At 38.2% G+C, this 20,870-nt stretch overlaps 1 protein-coding gene across 1 annotated transcript in view; it reads left to right on the top strand.

The window, feature by feature from the left end:
• PRKAR2B (protein kinase cAMP-dependent type II regulatory subunit beta) overlaps positions 1–13,641 on the top strand; it is a 70,250-nt gene extending 56,609 nt beyond the window's left edge. The window contains exons 5-11 of the mRNA XM_054178128.1: positions 5,262–5,368; positions 6,592–6,745; positions 7,929–8,030; positions 8,598–8,672; positions 9,639–9,704; positions 9,899–10,037; positions 11,459–13,641. Coding sequence (XP_054034103.1) covers positions 5,262–5,368; positions 6,592–6,745; positions 7,929–8,030; positions 8,598–8,672; positions 9,639–9,704; positions 9,899–10,037; positions 11,459–11,592 — 777 coding nt within the window. The 3' untranslated portion in view covers positions 11,593–13,641. The remainder of the gene's footprint in view (positions 1–5,261; positions 5,369–6,591; positions 6,746–7,928; positions 8,031–8,597; positions 8,673–9,638; positions 9,705–9,898; positions 10,038–11,458) is intronic.
• The last annotated feature ends 7,229 nt before the right edge of the window (positions 13,642–20,870 follow it).

Below are 20,870 nucleotides of genomic sequence, written 5' to 3'. Positions count from 1 at the left end.
ATTGAAACATGCACAGTCAGCAAGTTGAGGGGAAAAAGGTTTTTGCAGCGCTTTTTGACTGCTTTGTAAAGAACTAGGTCAGGAAAGAATCAAGAGAACTTCCAGGAGCAGAACTCTGTGTGAGTGAAGAGAGTAAGGTGCAGTCATATGTATTTTTCCTTCTCCACACTATTAATCTAACATAGGTTAGATTTACCCATTCCTCTTCTAAAGCACTTCTCCATGTTCCTCTTCCCAGAACACCTCTTCCTGTAAGACCACGGTATTGTTCTTAATTGACCTCTAAACCGTTACCCAGAAACCTGGTGTTGCTTTTGTTCTCCTAAGATTTGTCATAATACGTCAAACTGGTTGCTCTATATGCGTGTATGAAGCATGTTACCACACCTTTTTCTGCTCCAGATGCTGGCAGTGGAATGAGAAGTTGCATGCCCACTTTCTCCTCCACTTTGAATAAGACAGCAATGAGAAAATGAGATCATGACTTTGGGATGGTACTAGGCATGAGCCCCCAAGACTTTGTTTCTGTCCAGCCCAGCAACTGTTTTATCACTGGGAGGACCAGCAGCCGCAGTAGGTCATCAGGTGGTCAACACAGCCTTTTACACTTCTCTATACTGTTTTTTCAAGTTACTCTTTTGGGTTACTCCTTTTAAGAGGAAACTTTGCTGAAGCTTATTACACTCTTTGGTTTGCCTGTTCGGGGCTAGATGTGGAACATAGGCCAGCAGTAAAAAACCCCAAATTAACCTTTTATCAGAGTAACAGGGTAGCTCATGGGACTGGTACCATTAAAGGTATGCTGCCACCATATGCTTAAAGGTTTGAACAATTTATTTCATAAAAATCCACCAGCAGTGTTGGATCATCTGTCCTTTTACAGGGAAACTTTATTTTAGAGAGCTTTGTCTTGCTTGTAGAGAATATTTCAAGTAGGTCTTGACCCTTTTCTAAAAGGTAATAAATTATGCATATTCTTCACAAATATGCAAGAGTAATGTCTGGGCATACTGCCATTCACGCTCCTGGGGAATTATAGTAAGCGAGTACAAATATTTATTAATCAATTAGAATTGATTAACCCAAAGGAAGATGAAAGAAAGCATAATGCAGCTGTGTTTTATGAATAGTAGACTCATTTCCTTGAAAAGTGCTACTAACAGAAGAGTCTCATAATACTTTTATGTTCTTAAAATTTGTGGTGAAATAATAAGAATACACATATGGAAGTGTGAGTCCAGAATACCTGAACGTGTTATGTTAATACTGTGCCCTCCTTGATGGCACAAAACTCTGCAAACTGATGGGTTCCCAAACAACTGCTGGGGGTGCTGCTGGACGGTAGGCTGAACATGAGCCTGCAGTGTGCCCAGGCAGCCAAGAGGGCCAATGGCATCCTGGCCTGCATCAGGAACAGTGTGGCCAGCAGGAGCAGGGAGGTCATTGTGCCCCTGTACACTGCACTGGTTAGGCCGCACATCGAGTACTGTGTCCAGTTCTGGGCCCCTCAGTTTAGGAAGGATGTTGACTTGCTGGAACAAGTCCAGAGAAGAGCAACAAAGTTGGTGAGGGGTTTGGAACACAAGCCCCATGAGGAGAGGCTGAGGGAGCTGGGGTTGCTTAGCCTGGAGAAGAGGAGTCTCAAGGGAGACCTTATTGCTCTCTACAACTACCTGAAGGGAGGTTGTAGACAGGCGGATGTTGTTCTCTTCTCCCAGGAAGCCAGCACCAGAACAAGAGGACACAGTCTCAGGCTGCGCCAGGGGAGGTTTAGGTGGGATGTTAGGAAAAAGTTCTGTACAGAGAGAGTGATTGCCCATTGGAATGGGCTACCAGGGGAGGTGGTGGAGTCGCCATCATTGAAGGTGTTCAGGAGGAGACTTGATGGGGTGCTTGGTGCCATGGGTTAGTTGTTTAGGTGGTGTTGGATTGGTTGATGGGTTGGACGCGATGATCTTGAAGGTCTCTTCCAACCTGGTTTATTCTATGTATTAATCCTCTTTTTTCCCTAATGCAAAATTAGTGCTTATGTCACTCAAAAAAGTTCCTTTTCTGAAGAAGTGTTTACATGCTTCACACTTTAGAATGAAAAAAAAAAAATTCCATTGAGTGTGTGTTAATCAGAACGTAAGTAAATGCTATATATACATTCACATTTCAAAGAATTTAAACTTTGATTTTGGTTCTTTCTATTTGTTGAGTACATTATCCTTAAAAAGAGATGCTTTATTGTATTTGAGAGAACTATATTAAGATTGTGAAATTTTATCATAACTCACAAAGACAGCACAATACACGTTTAATACTTCAGATTCTTTATAAACTTTATTTCTGTAGAAAAGTTTATCATGTTTTTTTCAAGTATTATTCTTTAGAATATTGATTACCAGATTGCCGCAGCATAACACATAGGTTTACAAACACCCATATAAAATAAGCTTCCTGTTTTCATTTTCTGTGTATATCTTTTTAAAGCCAGAACATCCTTTTAAAGCTTTCAGACATCACCATTTTACAAAATACCAGCATTATGCGGTATTCTGTGTATGATAACAGATCTGCTTTGTAATTCTAAAATTACCCGGTTATATCCTTTCAACGTAACTGTGGAGGGTGCCAGTAAATTGAGCCTCAGTCTAACAGAGAATCAAAAGGATTCACACTGAGCAAGCCAGTTTTGTAGTTCTCACAGTAAAAGCAAAAACCACATGCCTGGCTTGGTTATTGCAGTCTCCTCTCTCTTAATTTTACATAGAAAGCTTTGGAAAAGGGACTGGTTTTCTGTTAAGTTAGTTAACAGTTTATTTAGAAAGTTAAAATACATGTGTAGTATGTCAGTGGATAATAGGCAGCTCTCAAATGTATGTAAATACCTTCAAGTGTTTAAGACTTTTTTTTTTTAAAAAAAGGGATTTGTACTTGCGACTTCTACTTTGTTATCTTAAAGTTCTGGATCTACCTACCAAAAAATGTTGTTTTCATGATTGTGATTCATAATTATGAGACTGAAAATGTTTTAACCTGAAATCTGAGATGAAACACCCTGTATGTATAATTCCTTCAGTACTGCAAATAACTATCTTTGCAGTTTAGTCCTTTTTCCAGGATGTCTTGGGAATACTTTCATTTCCAAGGATCAGGCCCCTCAGTTTAGGAAGGATATTGACTTGCTGGAACGTGTCCAGAGAAGGGCAACGAAGTTGGTGAGGGGTTTGGAACACAAGCCCTATGAGGAGAGGATGAGGGAGATGGGGCTGTTTAGCCTGGAGGAGACTCAGGGGTGACCTTATTGCTCTCTATAACTACCTGAAGGGAGGTTGTAGACAGGGGGATGTTGATCTCTTCTCCCAGGCAGCCAGCACCAGAACAAGAGGACACAGTCTCAGGCTGCACCAGGGCAGGTTTAGGCTGGATGTTAGGAAGACGTTCTCTACAGAGAGAGTGATTGCCCATTGGAATGGGCTGCCCAGGGAGGTGGTGGAGTCACTGTCATTGGAGGTGTTCAGGAGGAGACTTGATGGGGTGCTTGGTGCCATGGGTTAGTTGATTAGGTAGGTTGGATTGGTTGATAGGTTGGACACGATGATCTTGAAGGTCTCTTCCAACCTGGTTTATTCTATTCTAGAATACATTGCTTGCATTTAGAGGACAACGTATTCTATAGCTCTGTAATGTGTGGAGCATTCTAGAAGTTCTTACTTGGTTTTGAATAGCAGCCAATCTTCCAATTCAGATGCAAAGCAAGGGGAAGGGAATGTGCTGCTTCAAATGCTTTAGAAAACTAACTCCTAATAGGTCAGTTTTGCAGATTCTGAGGGAGTTGCTTTGAGTTTACACAGGGAGAACTGAAAGGACCGAAGTACTATTACCTATTAATTTAAGCATGAAAGTTTTTAAAAGGCAACTCCTGTACCTAATTTTCAGTCTTTCTCAATGGCACCCACACACCCTTTTCTGCTTCTCTGAAATGAACTATAATCCATTCACTGTTAGTAAAAGAATTCTTTTTGCAACAACATACCTTTCTATGCTAAAAAAGGTACTAAATTCAGAGAGTGAAATGATTCCTTGCTGGGCTAGTTAGGCTGCATGATGTATTTTATCATGATCAGCTGTACCGAGGATGGAAGAAATCCATTCCATCTAATTTTATTTGTCTAAAATTAAGTGTTTAACTGTGAGTTATAGTAGATCTCTGTCATCAGTGTAAGGAAAGAAGGAACTCGAGAGAATGATTCTGAGCTAGCAAGTATATTAGCTCTCCCCATGGGAAAGACTGTAGAGGACTGGCTTAGGCTAGTCTTGTTTGAAAAGGCCAATGCCATGTTTCAGTGGCTGGGAATGCTATGAACTGAACCATCATAAATTATGTGCGGATCTAAATCTACATGATTTTCTTTATTGTGGTTTTCTCTGGAGCCTGCTTGTTCCAGTATGATATGTACTTAATGATGTTCAACAATTAGAGGAAAATTTTGTTGTCAGAATTTTAGGCATATTGCTTGATAAAGTAAAACGAAAATGTAAATTATTGAATCATATTTTCATTAATACATGAAGAGCTGTGTTGGGTTTTTTTCCAGATATAGTTAAGTTTTAGCAAATTTGTACCAAACCAGACAAATCATCTTATTAGAGTACTGTTTCTACTGGATGGGCATAATTCAGACGATGATGTTTTCTTAGTCTGTTAACATCTCTTTCCAAATATTTGTACTCCATTCAAATTAACAAAGTAGTTTTATAGCCTTGTGTAAACCTGCTTTCCAGTGACTCCAGCATTTATTTCCTCAAGCCAGGCTCTGCAGCTCTTTATGGTTACAACCACGCCACCATTGTGATTTAGATTTTCAAAATACTTTGCAATCATTTAAGAAATAGGTTTAACAACAAAAGCAGGAAGGTGTTATTGTTTACAATATGGGATAGAGGTGTTTTTTTCTGTTAACTGCATAAAATTGCACAGTTGTGAAATTCTGTCTTTGGGTGCTTATGAGCAATTCATATTGCAGACAAGATCTGTGTTATCATTGGCCGAGATAAGAAGGGAAGCTGGACTCCGAATGCTGGAAGATGATAAAGCTAACACTGACTATTAAGTGAAACTCTCTGATCCATGCATTTTAACAGATGAGTAATTTCCATCCGTGAACACTTTTTATCTGCATATTGTGTGTGAGGCTGGCCAGTTACTTCATTTGAACAGTAATATTTTAAAAGCAGATGGTAATTTCTTTTCTTTGTCTGTTCTTTTAAAATAGGAACAGATGTCTCAGGTGTTAGATGCTATGTTTGAAAAACTGGTTGAAGGAGGGGAACATGTCATTGATCAAGGGGATGATGGTGACAACTTCTACGTCATTGACAGGTGAATTGCTGTGTCTTATTATAGTGCAAAGTATCACGCAGAAGTCCACTGAGAAAACCCTGCTTTTCTATGTACTTGTATTTAACTCTTATATATGTTTGTATGGGCAAACTTTAAAAAGAAAATACCCGAACCAGTACAGTTCTATCTGGCCTACAGAGAGAGGTTCCTGAAAAGAGGCAGATTTTTCATATGGAAATACATCCCTCTCCTCTTTATGTGCTGCTAGATCCCAAAGGCTGAAGCTTTTGGGAGGGTGGGTTTTTGGTTTTTAACTTTTGGACATCCCTGAAGTGGTCATGCAGATGACCACTGGAGGTCTCGTCTAACTGAACTGTTCAATCACAAGATCACAGAAGTGTGTCAGGATCCTTTGCTGAAGAGTCAGTGGGTTTTTTTCAGCTTTGTGAGTTTGGAGTTTGTCATCTCCAAAAAGCTGCAGGGCTTCACAGTATTCTGTCAGGCTTGCAGGTTTTAGGTACAGTGAATCACCTCAAAGTCCCTTAGCAACAAACTTACTGTACAGATTTCTCCCATTACATGATTTATCAAAAGGGATCATACAAATACAGTGCTGAACAGAATGGTGGCTTAGCATGATTAGGGATGGCTACATCATGTTTTACAAGAGAATAGATTTTACTGCATTTCCAAAGCAAAAAAATTTACTAATTTTGTAGGAGAAGGGTTGCATAATTTAATGATTGGGAGAAATGTACAATATATTAGATACTTCTCTTTATTTCGTAATGATATATTGCTTTTCATATATGTTCCTTTTGTTTCTCGCTTCTTTACATTATAAATTACTACTTTATTTTAAATGTTAAATAACTTGTATTATTATTTCAGTGATCATAGCATATCAGTTTTTGCAAAAACTTGTTACATTTGTAGTTTGTGTATTTAGAATTAAGAAACAGATACCAAGTTAGACCTTAATTTGTAATAAGTTCTGGTGGTCAACAGATTATTGTGCATCCAGTCAATTTTAAACTGAGTGACTGCAAAAAACAGTAACTCTATTTTTCCCTTTAAAAAGGAAGTACTTTTATTAGTCATGGAAGTCATTGAGATGTCTCTGCAAAATGTTTAATACCAAACAAATGTATGTTTCACATGCTTATATTTGGAATTGGTGGCATAAAAAAAATGCAATAAGAGGCTCTTAGAAAAGGCCAGGACTGGATGGTACTCACTGTATTTATATGTGTTATTAACAGAGGTACATATGATATTTATGTAAAATGTGACGGTGTTGGGAGGTGTGTTGGAACCTATGATAACCGAGGAAGTTTTGGTGAGTTGGCCTTAATGTACAATACACCCAGAGCAGCTACAATTATAGCTACTTCTCCTGGTGCCATCTGGGGTTTGGTAAGTGAAATACTTAAGATATTATTTGTTTGAATTATGTAAGTTGCCCTAGGATGCTATATCAGTATTTTAAAAATTGATTATAATTTCAGAAAGTTTTAATTGTAAAAATCCAGAAAACTCTCAGCACAATATTGTCTTTCTCCAGAACTTGCAGAAGCAAACCTGAGGCTTAAGGAAACACTGAGGTTTTTAAAGAATAATTTTGTTTTATTCTACTTTAATGATAATTTCCTGAATGGCAAGCCACTTGACAATTGCTTAGATGAATTTATTAAATGTTTTCCCACGTCGTGATAGGAAATGCCTTTGGTTCCAGACTAAAATTCAAATATGAGGTTATTTATCAGTGTTGCACTATCAGGATCTTTGAAAACAGTAATAAATTAATCAAATAGTACAACTGGGATAGCCATCTTCTTCAGGGTGTAGAATATCAATCAAATGACTGATCCCAAGGCAACACTTTCCTGTTGAGGAGAAATACATCTCTTTCAACCAGCTTATTGGGATCATGGCAGGGTTTAGGACAATATAAGAATGACTTTAAATTGGATTGGGTTGTATTGGCGAGCAGGTCCCACCTGTATCAGTGAAGGCTTGCAAAGCATTTCAGCTCTGTTACCAAGACACAGTCATATGGAGTTAAGAGAAGGAAACTGTATACACCTTTTTCCATCTGTCTGCTTCATTGGGATTGCCAAATACTAAGGACTGCCCAGTTGGCTCTTCAGGGTGGCAGTGAGTCTTGTTCTGGTGAAATAGCAGAAAATGGACTGTAACCTAAGACCCAGACCCATGTGTTTTGGTCTTGTTGATATGATAATACAAAAACCTCCTTGAGTTTGTATCAGTACTTGTAAGACCTCATGATAATTAATAAACTTAAATATCTTAAATTACTTACTTGGCATTCATTGTGTGGCCGACCTGTTTTAAGGTGAACTCTCTATCTTTGCTAGGTAAGCTCTGTATTTGCCAGAAGGCAGAGAAGCTTTACACAATGTGAATCAGATCAGATAAACTTTACGAGCTCTTGATTGACCTCTAGAGGAATCTTTGTCAACTGACTGTGTGGGGAGACCAGCCCACTGCTTTTATGGCTACACTGGGTGACTAAAATTGGGTAATTTGAGCATATTCAGGAAGTATTCTGTTAACCTCTTGTCGTCTGTATTTACAGGACAGGGTAACATTCCGAAGAATCATTGTAAAAAATAATGCCAAAAAGAGAAGAATGTATGAAAGTTTTATTGAGTCATTACCATTCCTTAAATCTTTAGAAGTAAGATTTCTATTCTATTATTTTAATGGCTGTGTCAGGGGTACCTGATAAGATTCTGCTTTTGTAGACTTTAAATTTGGAATTCAGATTTTGTTCACAATTAAATTTTGCATGCTTTTGTTTTGGAGAGAGATGTATTTATTGATATTTTAAATTTTTTTAAGATAAAGAACTATTGCAAATAATTTATTTATTTTTTTGTTTTACTTTTAGCTTATTTTTCTTACACTTACTTTTACTATTAATAAACAACTTAGGATATTGTAAAATAATTTAATAGCCATAGTTTTCAGGGCATACTTTCCTGAAAATAGTTTTTGAAGACTCGGGATATATAGATTTACCACAAAAATGGAAGCTCTATCAAAACATTTAGCAGTTGAGGCTACAATACACCCTCTGGAATACTGCTCAGCAGTTCTTCTATTTTTAAATTACTGTCAAAATGAGAAAATAAAGATACAATACTTTGCAAAGATTCATGGAGGAAAAAAATCAGAGGGCTTTCTAAATATAATATCGTAACATTAACCAAATATTTCTTACATTTTCTTTTTTAACATTAAGGTATCTGAGCGTTTAAAAGTGGTTGATGTGATTGGCACCAAAGTGTACAAAGATGGAGAACAAATCATTGCTCAGGTACAGTTCACTTTTAGTTACATTTTTTTTCCTTTCCAATAGGTAATAATCAGCATGTTATCTATAGGTGATACATACTTTTAAACTAGGTTTTACTTGCTCAGGTGAAACCAACAAACAAAAAAGCTCCCATCTATGAGAGGTGATTATTCTGTTATAGAAGCTAATTTTTCACTTACAGCACTTCAAAAAATATCCCTGTTTGTTGGTATGAATAAAGGAGTCAACATTTTTGGAGTATACTTATGAATTCAAACTATATAAAAGGAATGAAGCACACTAAAAACTTACCTTGTTTTTCTTGTTGGAATATGATAATCTGTTGATGAAGAATGCAAGGGTAAATTCTTCAGGGTAGGCAACTGAGACTGTCTTTCCCCAGAATAATTACTGGATAGCTCTCAAAGGCTTTTTGAACTAAAAACTCTGTAAGGAAAGTAATTTGGAAGGAATACAAAGATGGAGAAACAGGAATAAATATCCTAAAATCTTCCATAACATTGTTTTTCTGTGCTTTCTGTATGATGTGCGGTAAGCTATGCCGCTTTATGAACAGGCCTTGATGTCAGTTCTGTATAGACACTTTGATTATTATGTGCCTAGTGTATGTTTTTCATGTTAAAAGAGATATCTTTTGCAACAGGTATCAGAAGGATAAGTTTCAAGGCATTGGCTGGAAATATTTTAATGTTACTATGAAACTAAAAAAGGGAATTTTTTTTTGCTTAATCTTCCTCAAAAGTGAGGAAGACTGGAACAGGTTGGCCAGAGAGATTGTGGCATCTTTCTCTTGAGACTTTCAATACCTGCCTGGATGTGTTCCTGTGCAACCTCATCTAGGCATACCTTACATTAGCAGGGGGGTTGAACTAGATGATCTCCAAAGTTTCCTTCCAACCTTTCCAGTCCTGTCATTCTGTAAATTTCACATTTCCTTTACTCACTTTTTATTTTTCCCTTCTACAGGGTGACTTGGCTGATTCTTTCTTCATTGTGGAATCTGGAGAAGTAAGGATTATAATGACAAGGAAGGTAAACATCTGTAAAACACAGAATTCTATTTTTTTTTTTTTTTAAATCTTGATGTATTCTAAGAGCTAAACAATAATGCTGCCATTGTTAACTAAATTTGCTTATGCAATCCTGAACTCAGCAAATCTATCATTCCCTTCTTTCTTTTTCTTTTGTTGTTGCTGTTTGTTTTTTTTTTGTACATGATATTTCAGGGTAAACAAGATGTAGAAGAGAATGGAGCAGTTGAAATAGCTCGATGCTCAAGAGGACAATATTTTGGAGAACTTGCTCTCGTAACTAACAAACCACGAGCTGCTTCAGCCTTTGCTCTTGGCACTGTCAAATGCTTAGGTATTTTATATGTAGTATAATCTATCTATTATACAATTGTATGTGATCTGTTTGTTTTTCTTGGGAGCTCTTGTCTTTCTCCAGAATATAAGAGTTATCTTTCCGAGGGGATGGGGCCTCAACCCTTAAGACTGTTTAAGTACATAATCTATTACTGTGCAGCCCTATTTACATTATCTGCATGGAAGTAAAAAGTATAGACAGTATAGAGAGTATTGCTCCAAACCATTTATAGGTATCAGATAAATGCCTAATGCTCTGTAGAAAGGTAAAGTATTTCTTTTCTCAGTAGACTGACTCTCATCCCAGCAATAACTGTGGTAAAAATCCTATCCTGTTTTATCACAACTTAGGCTTTAACAAATGCTGTGTCTTCACCAATTGTTAATGTAATCATTCTGTCACACTGTAGTCTCAGGCACAGAAAAAGCAAAGACCATAGGAGTTGTGCTCATAGACAGCCCTTTACATCCATTGCTTTTCATGCTCAGATATTTAGCTCCTAATTATTTGTATCTAATTGTGGGGAAACTGCAAAGATAGATTTGTCATTCTTGAATGATAGTTTGATTACCAAGCCAATATCCAGAAAGTTTCTCACTTACTTGTAAAGACATTATTTTTTAACATCCTTATCTCCAAACACACATTGATGATCAGGCACTGAAGTTGATAGAGAGGAAAGGGGCAGTGGTGAGGAACAGTAACATTACTCAGTATGTGTGAGTCACTCATCTCTCTGGCACTTCCAGAATAGCAGAGATACGGAGATTTTCTCAGGAGCCAAGAGCCTACAAGCCACCAGGTTGGAAGTTGCTTGACATACAAAGTTTTCTCCCTGGCCTACTAGCTAGGATTATAGAAGATAATGTTATGTGTTTGAGCATAGAAAATGCTCTGTAGTCAGCTACACATTGATAGTTCATCTGAGTTATGGACTCCAACTTTTTGTATATTTGCTGGGAAATAACTGTATATTACAATTTCCACTGTTGATGGAAACAAGTAAGAAAAGCAAGGAAGTATGCTAAGTCAGACCCCCATAATACAGCCAACAACATCAGCAAAAGATGAGGTTTTTGAAATCTCAAGGGTCTTAAAATGGCATTGTGTGGAGGAACCCAGGCCTCTCCAGACTTCAGCAGCAGCTCTTGGGTGACATAGATCTTATTTCGGAAATATTGTCATATTAAGAAGTGCAACAAATTCTAAGGTTATTTATAAAGTTTCAGGACAGCAATGTTTTGGTTGGTCTTAGTTTTCCTATGGTAAGTGATTCTCTTCTGAGCAAAGCATATGGCCTCAGTAATAATCTGTCCTATTATTATTATTTAAAATTGTACATTGGAATGTCATAAATACCAAGACAGTGTCTGCAACTGACAAGCACATAATATTCTTTCTCTTTCCTTTTATCTTAGTTATGGATGTGCAGGCGTTTGAAAGGCTTTTGGGACCTTGTAAGGAAATTCTGAAAAGAAACATTGCCAACTATGAAGAACAACTAGTTGCTCTCTTTGGAACAAACATGGACATTGCTGATTCCAGTGCATGAACTAAACATTGGAGCAACCAGATCTGTTATGAGAATATAGCACAGTAGTGGTTAGTCCACTGAGAAATTGTCTCTTTTCCTATAGATGCCAAGCATTTTCTGTGATTTTAAGAGTTGGTTTGGGTTTTGGTTTTGTTTTTTACTTATTACAGTGGAATTACTAGTAAACAAACCAGAAATTTAATAAATTATGGGTTCCATTTTCAAAAAGGGTTTAGCATTGATGGTTCCATCTGGCATGACGGCAACTCATAGTAGCACAGCACCTTTGAAAATCGAGTCCTTTCACACAGCATATTTCCTTTAAGAGTAGATTTTAAAGAGCGCACATGCGATTAACTTGTTAAACCATCTCCTGTTCTTCAAAAAGGTTATGACTTCTCTGGAAAGACTGTTAGTTTGAATGTGATACGTTGAAAGTATTAGTGCACACCAAGTGTTTATATGTATTAATACAGAAGAAATAGAGTAGATACTACTTTCTGGCTATTAAATTTGTCATGATTTTATGTTGCATTTATCACAGAAGTAGTGAACCACAAAACTAATTGTAAGATAAAGCATGACAACGCATTTTGTGTAATGCTCATGACCCAAATCTGATTTTTAACATTTTGTAATTTGCTTAAAAGTCCTCTTTGTTTAATATGTCATGTTTCAGCACGACATTGTAATATCTTATGCAAGTTAGAGGACTTGTATATTTTTGCAATAAACAGCATTTTTTATTAGTTACATGTATTCTCTACAGTCTAGAGTGAGGACAGCTTACAAATTAACCTTAATGCTTTAAAAGCAGGGGCATAGGTCATTGTCATGTTCTACCTAATCATACATAATCTATATTGATTTCCTTCTCCTTTGTTTTATATTTATGCATTTTGTCTTCTCTATCCATACTTGTTCTCTAGCTAATTTTTTTTTTTAGATGTCAACTTTTTTATCTGTTAAATCTTTTACCTATTTCAAATTAAACAATCTCTGTGTATCTCTCTTCTTGTAGTCAAATCTTAGGTATCAAAGACCAGATTCAGTTACCGAAGTGATTGATATTGAAAGCCTTGCTAAGCTAAGCTTGTCCTTGGAAAAACCCTTATCAGGAAGTAAAAAAACATTTTTAATTTGAAGTATTGGTCTTTCAAAAGCTTTGCCCAAGTCTGGAAAATATGTCATTGTTAAAGCTAACATCATGCTTTCAAAAACATGTAGGTCATCATAAAATAGTATCTTTATAGCTGTAATAGCATGGGATACCTTCTGAGACTGATGAGAGAGAATATCAGTTTAATTAGGAGCACAGGGATCACTGCTTACAAGGGCCTGTGACTGGAAATTTCAGGCACAGTCCAATTTTAATACTGCTTACTGACTTTTGATGTACATGGAAAGCTAGTGCACATAATGGCAATTGGCAGCAGTTCTGCTAAACTGATACTACAAGAATAGTAGGAAGGCTGCTTCTGCCCTGTTTCAAACACCTTTCCTTCTTAGATAATGACTTTTCTAATGCCATATGTTTGTGTATGTTGATGTAATGATTATCCTATAGTTAGTGATATGTTCTGACAATTTATATAATCATACATGCATATGAAACTATGATTACATAATACAATAACAACATATAATTTATATCATACAGTATGGTATGAATTATAAATCAGATTCCTAACAAAACCCAATCTGAGCAAAACTTAGAAAAGTTTTTTGTTTGTTTGTTTGTTTTTTCAATCTAGAAACCTGGTATGAATAATTGCAAATGTGATAACTTTCCTTTGTACTTTTGATTTATGGGGAAAAAAGTGAAGCCTGTTGCACTAGGAGGAAATACCAGGTAACCAAAATCTGCACTCTTGTCATTCTGTATGCTTAATCTCTCAAGGCTACCTGTATTTTGCACTAGCTTGATATGATTAAGAAAAATGCTAGAAATTACTTGTACAGCAGTAAACAACAATCAAGGCCATAAATGCTGGTCACAATATTTTCAGTATTGTTGGTTATATTTAAAGTTTCCTTATAATAAACAACACTTTTATATATAAAAAACCCCACCCAAACTACATTTATTGATACTGTTGTGTTTTTAATTGCATTACCATAAAGTTACTAATTACCTATTTATTTTTATTTATTAAAACACCTGTAATTCTTCACACTTTCCTAAGTGATGTTATGCAACTGTTTTGTCTGCTTAGAACAGACGACGACATGTTGGTGTGGTGATTGTCGTAGCTACTTTGAAGATTTGCTTGTAGTATATAGCAGAGAAAAAGCTGTGGAGTGACACATTTAAGACTATCAGAGAATTTATATTTTCTGAGTCCCAAAGTACAGCTTCATGTTGCAGCAATGTTACTGTGTTGTTCTTGGGGACTGGATGATTTCTGGAATTTTCCTTGTTGGTAAATTCAGGAGGGTTTAACCAGCAGTAATAAATTGTCACCTTGGAAGTTTCATCCAAATCATTTTATCTTTCATCAGTGAGCACTTGGGATTTCTCCTGGATCTCTTAATCTGTACACTTAAAATGTGCCAGTCTTGATGCCACAAATCTGGCAAATAGTCTTCCTAAGAAGGAAATAATACCAAATAATTGATTTTTTTAATGACCTTTTAAAAAATGGTATATAAATTCTGATAGTTTTAAACAATATTATGTCATGTTTATCTTATGAGACTACCCGTGTCCATACTTAACACTACCCATTGATTCTGGTATTAAAAAATTTTACTGTTCTTGTTTGTAGTCAGTTTGCTAAAGGAACAAGACTTTGGGAATTATTTGGCATGTGTAAGTTTGTTTCTTCCTTCTCTCCCCAGCCTTACCAGCAATTTATCATTCTGCAGATGATTTAAATGGTTTTGACAGATGGATAAGTTCTAAAAAGGGAGAAATAAAAAAAACTCCAATGAGTTTATTGAAAAATATGCCCCACTAGGTAGGGAAAGAAAAGTCTGAGGGAAGTCCTGTAACAAAAGGCACTTACATGATGGTAAGCAAAAGAGAATTCACATGGCAGCAATTTCAAATACTTAACTATTGAGGGGAAAAAATTGACCACAGCCTTCAGTTGATCACAAGACACAAACCCTGAGTAAGCAAGCTTTCTTGGTCCTAGTGCTGGTAATGTCATTTAAAACATGTCACTTGTTTGTGCTTCATGAAATTTCATTGAAGTTCATCTGGAATAAACACTTCTGAAATCATTCCCTTCTGGATCTCCCATGGAAATCTAGGGACAAAGCTTTGAAAAGCATTGTAAAACCATCTGCAATCTAAAACACTGTCACTCCATCTTTCTTCCTTGTATTTTCTTTTGTATTTGGTAAAGATTGCTCTGGTCCTTGCTGGAACTGTGGATTTGGTTTTAGTGGTTTTGTTTTATATGTTTGGTGTTTTAAGCTTTCTGTAAGGTGCCTCTGAGTTAGTTACGTCAGAATTCACGTTGGTTTGTAATTTATGACACACTTTCCATGGCAGGCATTATTGTTTTCCAGTACCAAAAATTCCCAGGTATGCAAAATCAGTATCTGCTGGTCATCCTTCACAGACCTGGCATATCAGATGCCACGACTTTTTTTCAGATGCTTACTGCATCTCATAGCTTTTGCTGAACAAAGTGCTTCGCTGAATGCCAGTTTGCCCCAGCATGGACATTCTTATATGCTCTTGCAAAAGTTTATTTGCTAGTTCAAACCTCTTTCTATCCATTCATACACATGATCGTTATAGGTGTGTGTATTTTTTTTAATTCTTTTATTTTAGTTTCTGGGATACTTTCCTGTGTCTGTAGTTCTCAAATAAGTACTGCTGCAGTTTTCTCTTGGGGGAATTGCCTCATTCTGTGCTGAGTATGTACTGATCTGTGCTGTTGACTGTCTTAGAAAACTTAGGATCATTTTCAAATCATTCCAAGAGTTGCATTTCCATCAAATACATAACAAGGTTGTTTTCAGAATCTATGTTTTGGCTCAGAAGGAGCCAAACAGGCTCAACACTCTCATTTCATGGACCAAGGGAACTTGTTAGGATATGAAAAACCTGAAGAAAACGGTATTTAAACATTGCCTCTTCCTTCACTCCGTTTCCCTCTTTCCCTCTAAATTATGTTTATTCTAACAGCTAAGTGAAGAGCCAGTGGCACTAGGGGAATGTAAAGGCAAGTGGAGTGACTGGCTGGGTCCAAACTGGGATGCAGTAATCTGGTTGACTGGGGCAGTGACTCTCTCTTTCTCATCCCCTTTGTCCTGTCCCTGACATTTCTACAATGGCAAACCAAACTGAGCTGGAGTGCAATAATGGAATTGCCATGGACTTGCAAATACAATGGTTAGGGTTGTGTTTCTTAGAACTGACAGAGGTGGGTGTATACATGAGGGAACTGGGAAAAGACAAAGGCCAAACTACTATATAAAAGAAACTGTGCCCAGATCAAACCATGTGAAGAACTCTTAACAGTGGGTTATGCTAGGCCATTGTGACAGTGTATGGTCACTTTTCTTATTGTGGTAAATGAAATTAGAATGACCTAAAAATATAATTGTGGTGTGGTATAAATACTGTGGCTACCTTCTTTGAAGGTATGGGATTATTTAAGCTGAGCAGCAGTGAAGTACCGTGATAGGACAATGTGGTGGATCGGAATTTTCCCACTACATTAATTAAAGCACGACCGGCTCAGTTGCCTAAAACTGCCACAGTTAATGTGCTGTGCAGGTGTCTGTGGAGGACTAACTCCTTAGCAGCCAAGTGAGCCTCTAGGACCTTGCCCCTCCACATTTCTGAGGATGCTGAAAACTCAGTTATGGTAAGTGTTTGGTTCGGAAAAAGCCACCCAATTTAAAAATGAGAGTGCAGATGATTGTATTGCAGTGCCCAGGAACACTCCCTGATATTTTAATTTACCAGCTAGCATAGAGGGAACCTACTGATCATCTGTAGATTCTTTTTTAACTTGTTTTTCTGCAAACTTTTACCTGGCAAAGAGGATTGCCCTTCTAGATTGTGTCTTGATGTGTCAAGTCTTCTTTCCTGATACTATTGTGATTTCTCATCTTGCTCTGTCTTTGTAGGTGATAAAAGTTTAGCTAAAACTGGAAGCTGTGTCATAATTACATGAAATAAATTTCTCATTAATTCGTGACCTGTCTTGGAAGACACAAAAACCCACCACCAATCTGGCCTGTTACTTGTTCTGTTTCTCTCCAACTTGAACCACTGCAGGGGATGACTGAAGTTTCCCTTGTAGCACTCAAGAAAAAAAGATCTTTCCTGGGAGCAACAAGTCTGCTGTTTCATGCTGCATTTCCAAGAGCATCCTCTGTGAAGAGATTAAAGAGGTGAAATATGGGGATGAGCATGTCTAGAGTTGTGTAGGAAGGTGGAGAGAGCCAGACATCACCCAGGCAACTAGCACCAGAACAAGAGGACACAGTCTCAATCTGTGCTAGGGGAGGTTTAGGCTGGATGTTAGGAAGAAGTTCTTCACAGAAAGAGTGATTGGCCATTGGAATGGGCTGCCCAGGGAGGTGGTGGAGTCACCATCACTGGAGGTGTTTAAGAGGAGACTGGATGGGGCACTTGGTGCCATGGTTTAGTTGATTAGAAGGTGTTGGGTGATAGGTTGGACTTGATGATCTCAAAGGTCTTTTCCAACCTGGTTCATTCTATTCCATTCTATCATTGCAGCTTGCCACAAAAGGCTGTGAAAAGGGGAAATGAGTACAAACAGCTTCAGTAGATACAACAGTCATTGTGAAGGGAGAAAAATGATGTGAGAGAATCTGGTAAAATGGCTGCAGAACTGAAGCTGCAGAAGTAGAAGCTCTGATGAGCATGGTTGCTCTGATGTCTGGGGAGTATTTAATTACTGAGGGTGGCTGTAGCAAAAAAAAAATGTGCTGTATTTCAGAGAGTCAGCAATAGCAGCTGTGTCATAAGGGCATGGCAGGGCATTGGCTTTGGACGGGAGACATTAAAAGTAGAGATGGGCATAAAGCAAGTTTATAATGTGTCGTTTACTAATATGACTTTGTAATATGCTTTAAAAAAAAATCTACCTCATGGTTTCTTTCTGGCTAAAAATTTTAGCAGGGTTAATAGCTACCTTTATTTTGTATAGGTGTAGTTTCTCCTGCTTATTTTGTGCTTTTCGGTAGCCCTCCATAATGTGGTAAGAACTCAAAACTAAAACTTCTTTTCTACCTTTTCTAAACCTTTTTTTCTACCAGAAACAACTGAATCAGCAAAGCTGCCAACAGTGTCCATGTTAGACAGTATTGATTCATTCTCTGAGCACCCGTTTATTTTGGGCATGGAGTAAGGCAAGGCAGGGTGTGTGGTGGGGGAGTAATGAGTTAGAGACTAGGCATACAGAACAAGGACTATGGCATTGGAATAATTATGAAATTCAGAAGATACATCTTTGACTTCAACCAAGGGGGTTAGTAAGAAGCTTCAATACAGTTTTGTGTGTCCTACTGCCATCTACTGCACAGACTACCTCTCCTTTTACTCATTTTCTCCATCATCTTCACTGAACAAATGTTAACTTACTGTATCCAAAGAAGAAAAGCTAGATTTGAAAATAAGAAAGCTGATTTTAGAACCTCCTAACAGTTCAGACACACTCATCTTTACAGGATTTTAACCTTGGTTCTAGGTAGGATTTATATTTTTGTGCTTTCCAGGTGTGTCACAGGTGGTGTGATATCAAGGCTCTAACTCAGCAATGGATTTTCTTGTCTAGAGCTGTATCTGGAATCTGGGCCCATTGATGTCAGAGGACTGGGCTTCAAACCTAACATGTAAAGTTTTTATAGAAAACTGTGAGCCTTCACATTTAATTTGGGAAAAAATGCTTTTCATTTTGTGAAGACAAAATACCTCATGGGATGGAAACATGTTCCAGAACAAGGTACAATGACCCTTAGGCCAGCAGTCTTTTTCTGAAGAATGTGATGAGGCTCGAGACAGGATTTCCTATCTTTTCTAGGCTTGATCTGGCCACTGCACTCCACCTTCCACAATGCAGATCATGGAGCTTTCAGAAGAGTGAACTGTGAATTTTATCTTGCAAGTGGCTGTACCCACAAGCAAAGTAACCCATGTGCAGAACAGTGATGTCTGTATGCACAGGTCTTCTGCCAAGCCTTGATCTGAAAATGCAGCGTTCACAGTAACCTTCTTCAAAAACTGAAGAAGCGTGGCTCTCTTTCCAAAGAGCCTTAAGGCTGTTTAGATGTGTAAGGGAGATCAAAAGAGAAAAGGGATGGGGAGGGAGGAACACAGCTTTAAAGTTAATATTATTGTGGTGTAAAAAAGATGATTCCTGGTTTACCAGTTTTCAGTTTATTAGAAAATGTGGTTTAGAGGATGTCATGAAAGCTTTCTTACATCAAGATGTATCCATTAAGAAAACCCTGAATTCTAAATAAAGGGGAAAATCTGAGCTTGTTGGATGTAGGGTTGCACAGTATTGGTATTATAATAAGCTGTCTAGTCGCTTAATCTCAGCCTTCATTTTCAGCTTTTTCTTGGAGACATTTGTTCTAATAACTCATCTGTTTACAAACTGGGAAAATTATTTGTGAAGGGTGGCTTTGTTATGTAATTAAGCAGAGAATCTTTTTAGTTAAATTCCGTGGTGCTGGTTTTTCTACTCTTTCTATGTGTTTGGTTTAAACTAAACTCGCACATATATCTGTGAAAAGTAATAATTTCCAATTCGCATTGCAGAAGATACTGCATGGTTTTGAAAGGAATGCCTAGAGATGGCAATGACTTTACTACCCAGCAAACTATTACTTCTTGGAAAGGCCAAACCTTAAACTGATGTGCCAAGCATACTGAGGATCTTTTGATGCCAAGTACAATTTCAGGGTGTGTATTCCCCCCCCCCCCTTTTAAATTGCATTATGCTTGTAGATCTGTAGAAACAACAAACCCAGCATCCCCTCTAGTGGCCACTACCAGTGCCTTTGATGAGGCACAGCTGGCAGAGAGCTCTAAATAGAGATCCACTTCTACTTAACTGTTAAAATTTTCAGTTGTTGCTTTTTCGGCCTCTTTTTTTTTGTTTTGCACAACTGTGTTAGCATGCCTGTAAGTCAAAACTGTTGCAACAAAAGCCATGATACAGGATTTAGGACACATTCATGTGATTGTGATGATGTTGAAAACAGGATAAGGAAGAAATGTTTTTCTTGGAAAAAATCCCAAGAGTTGCAAAATCTTGAAATCTCCCCGTTTCTAAAACCCTATTGATGATTATGCGTGTGTTTGCTTTGTATCAAATCTGTTTTATGGCCTTAGGAGAGCAGGAGTCTGTTCTTACCTCTAAAATTTTCCAGGGGGGAAATCTCAAAGTATCTGTAGTCTAAACTCAGGTTCTTCTTCTGGCAATAAACGTTTGAGAATGTCTGGAAGACACTAATGGTCTGATAAACCAGCATGGAATGTAAAAACAACCCCACAGAAAACAACAACAAAAAAATCAACTCTTTTCCCTGCCAACTTTAATTTTGAACTAGAGCTACCCCACTGTCATTTTATGAAACGAAAATGGGGAAAGAGGCTGGAGTGAGACCAAGCGCAGTTGCTGACTCATTCTCTGACCTTTAGCAACTTCCCTTAACCTCAGCACACCACAATCTTTATTTGGTGAAATGCGAGTAGGGCGCGTTTCGTAACAGCGTGCCGGAGCGCTAATTAATGGTGGTAAATCACCAAAGGTACCGGGCACCTGGTGATCGTTACATGAGATCCAGTCACCGTTTCCGCGCTGACGCCTTGAGTCATCCCCTCCGCCCTCTCGGGGCCCGTGCGGAAGCCAACAAGCGCATTCCTGCTGCAGGAGACCGAAGCGGCCTCTCCTCTCCTGCCTCCCTCCGGGCAGCACCAGGTCGGGCAGTGTCTGACCGGCCGCCAGCCTCATCGCCGCCCGCCCCCAACAGCGCAGGCCCCACCAGCGGCGAGGGTACACGTGTCCCTATGATTCTTGTTTACTATCAGCCGAACGCGCGCGGGGCATCCTGGGGGCTGTCGTCTTATCGCGGCGAAGCTGACAGGCAGCGGCCTCTGCGATGACTACAGCTCCCAGAACGGCTATTGCCTAGCCGGAGGAGGAATTGGCCAATCGAGGCTCTGCCTGGAGGTGATTGACGTGCAGTGCGGTGCAATCTACTGCCCAGGAGAGTCAAAACATGTCCGCCCTTCGGGCGGATTCGTGATGAGCAGGCCAAGCATCCAATAGGACGCGGCGCTGGCTTGAGGA

This window comes from Dryobates pubescens, chromosome Z, assembly GCF_014839835.1.
Source record: "Dryobates pubescens isolate bDryPub1 chromosome Z, bDryPub1.pri, whole genome shotgun sequence".
In the NCBI taxonomy this organism is placed as follows: Eukaryota; Metazoa; Chordata; class Aves; order Piciformes; family Picidae; genus Dryobates; species Dryobates pubescens.
This window is presented reverse-complemented; position numbering and strand designations above follow the sequence as displayed.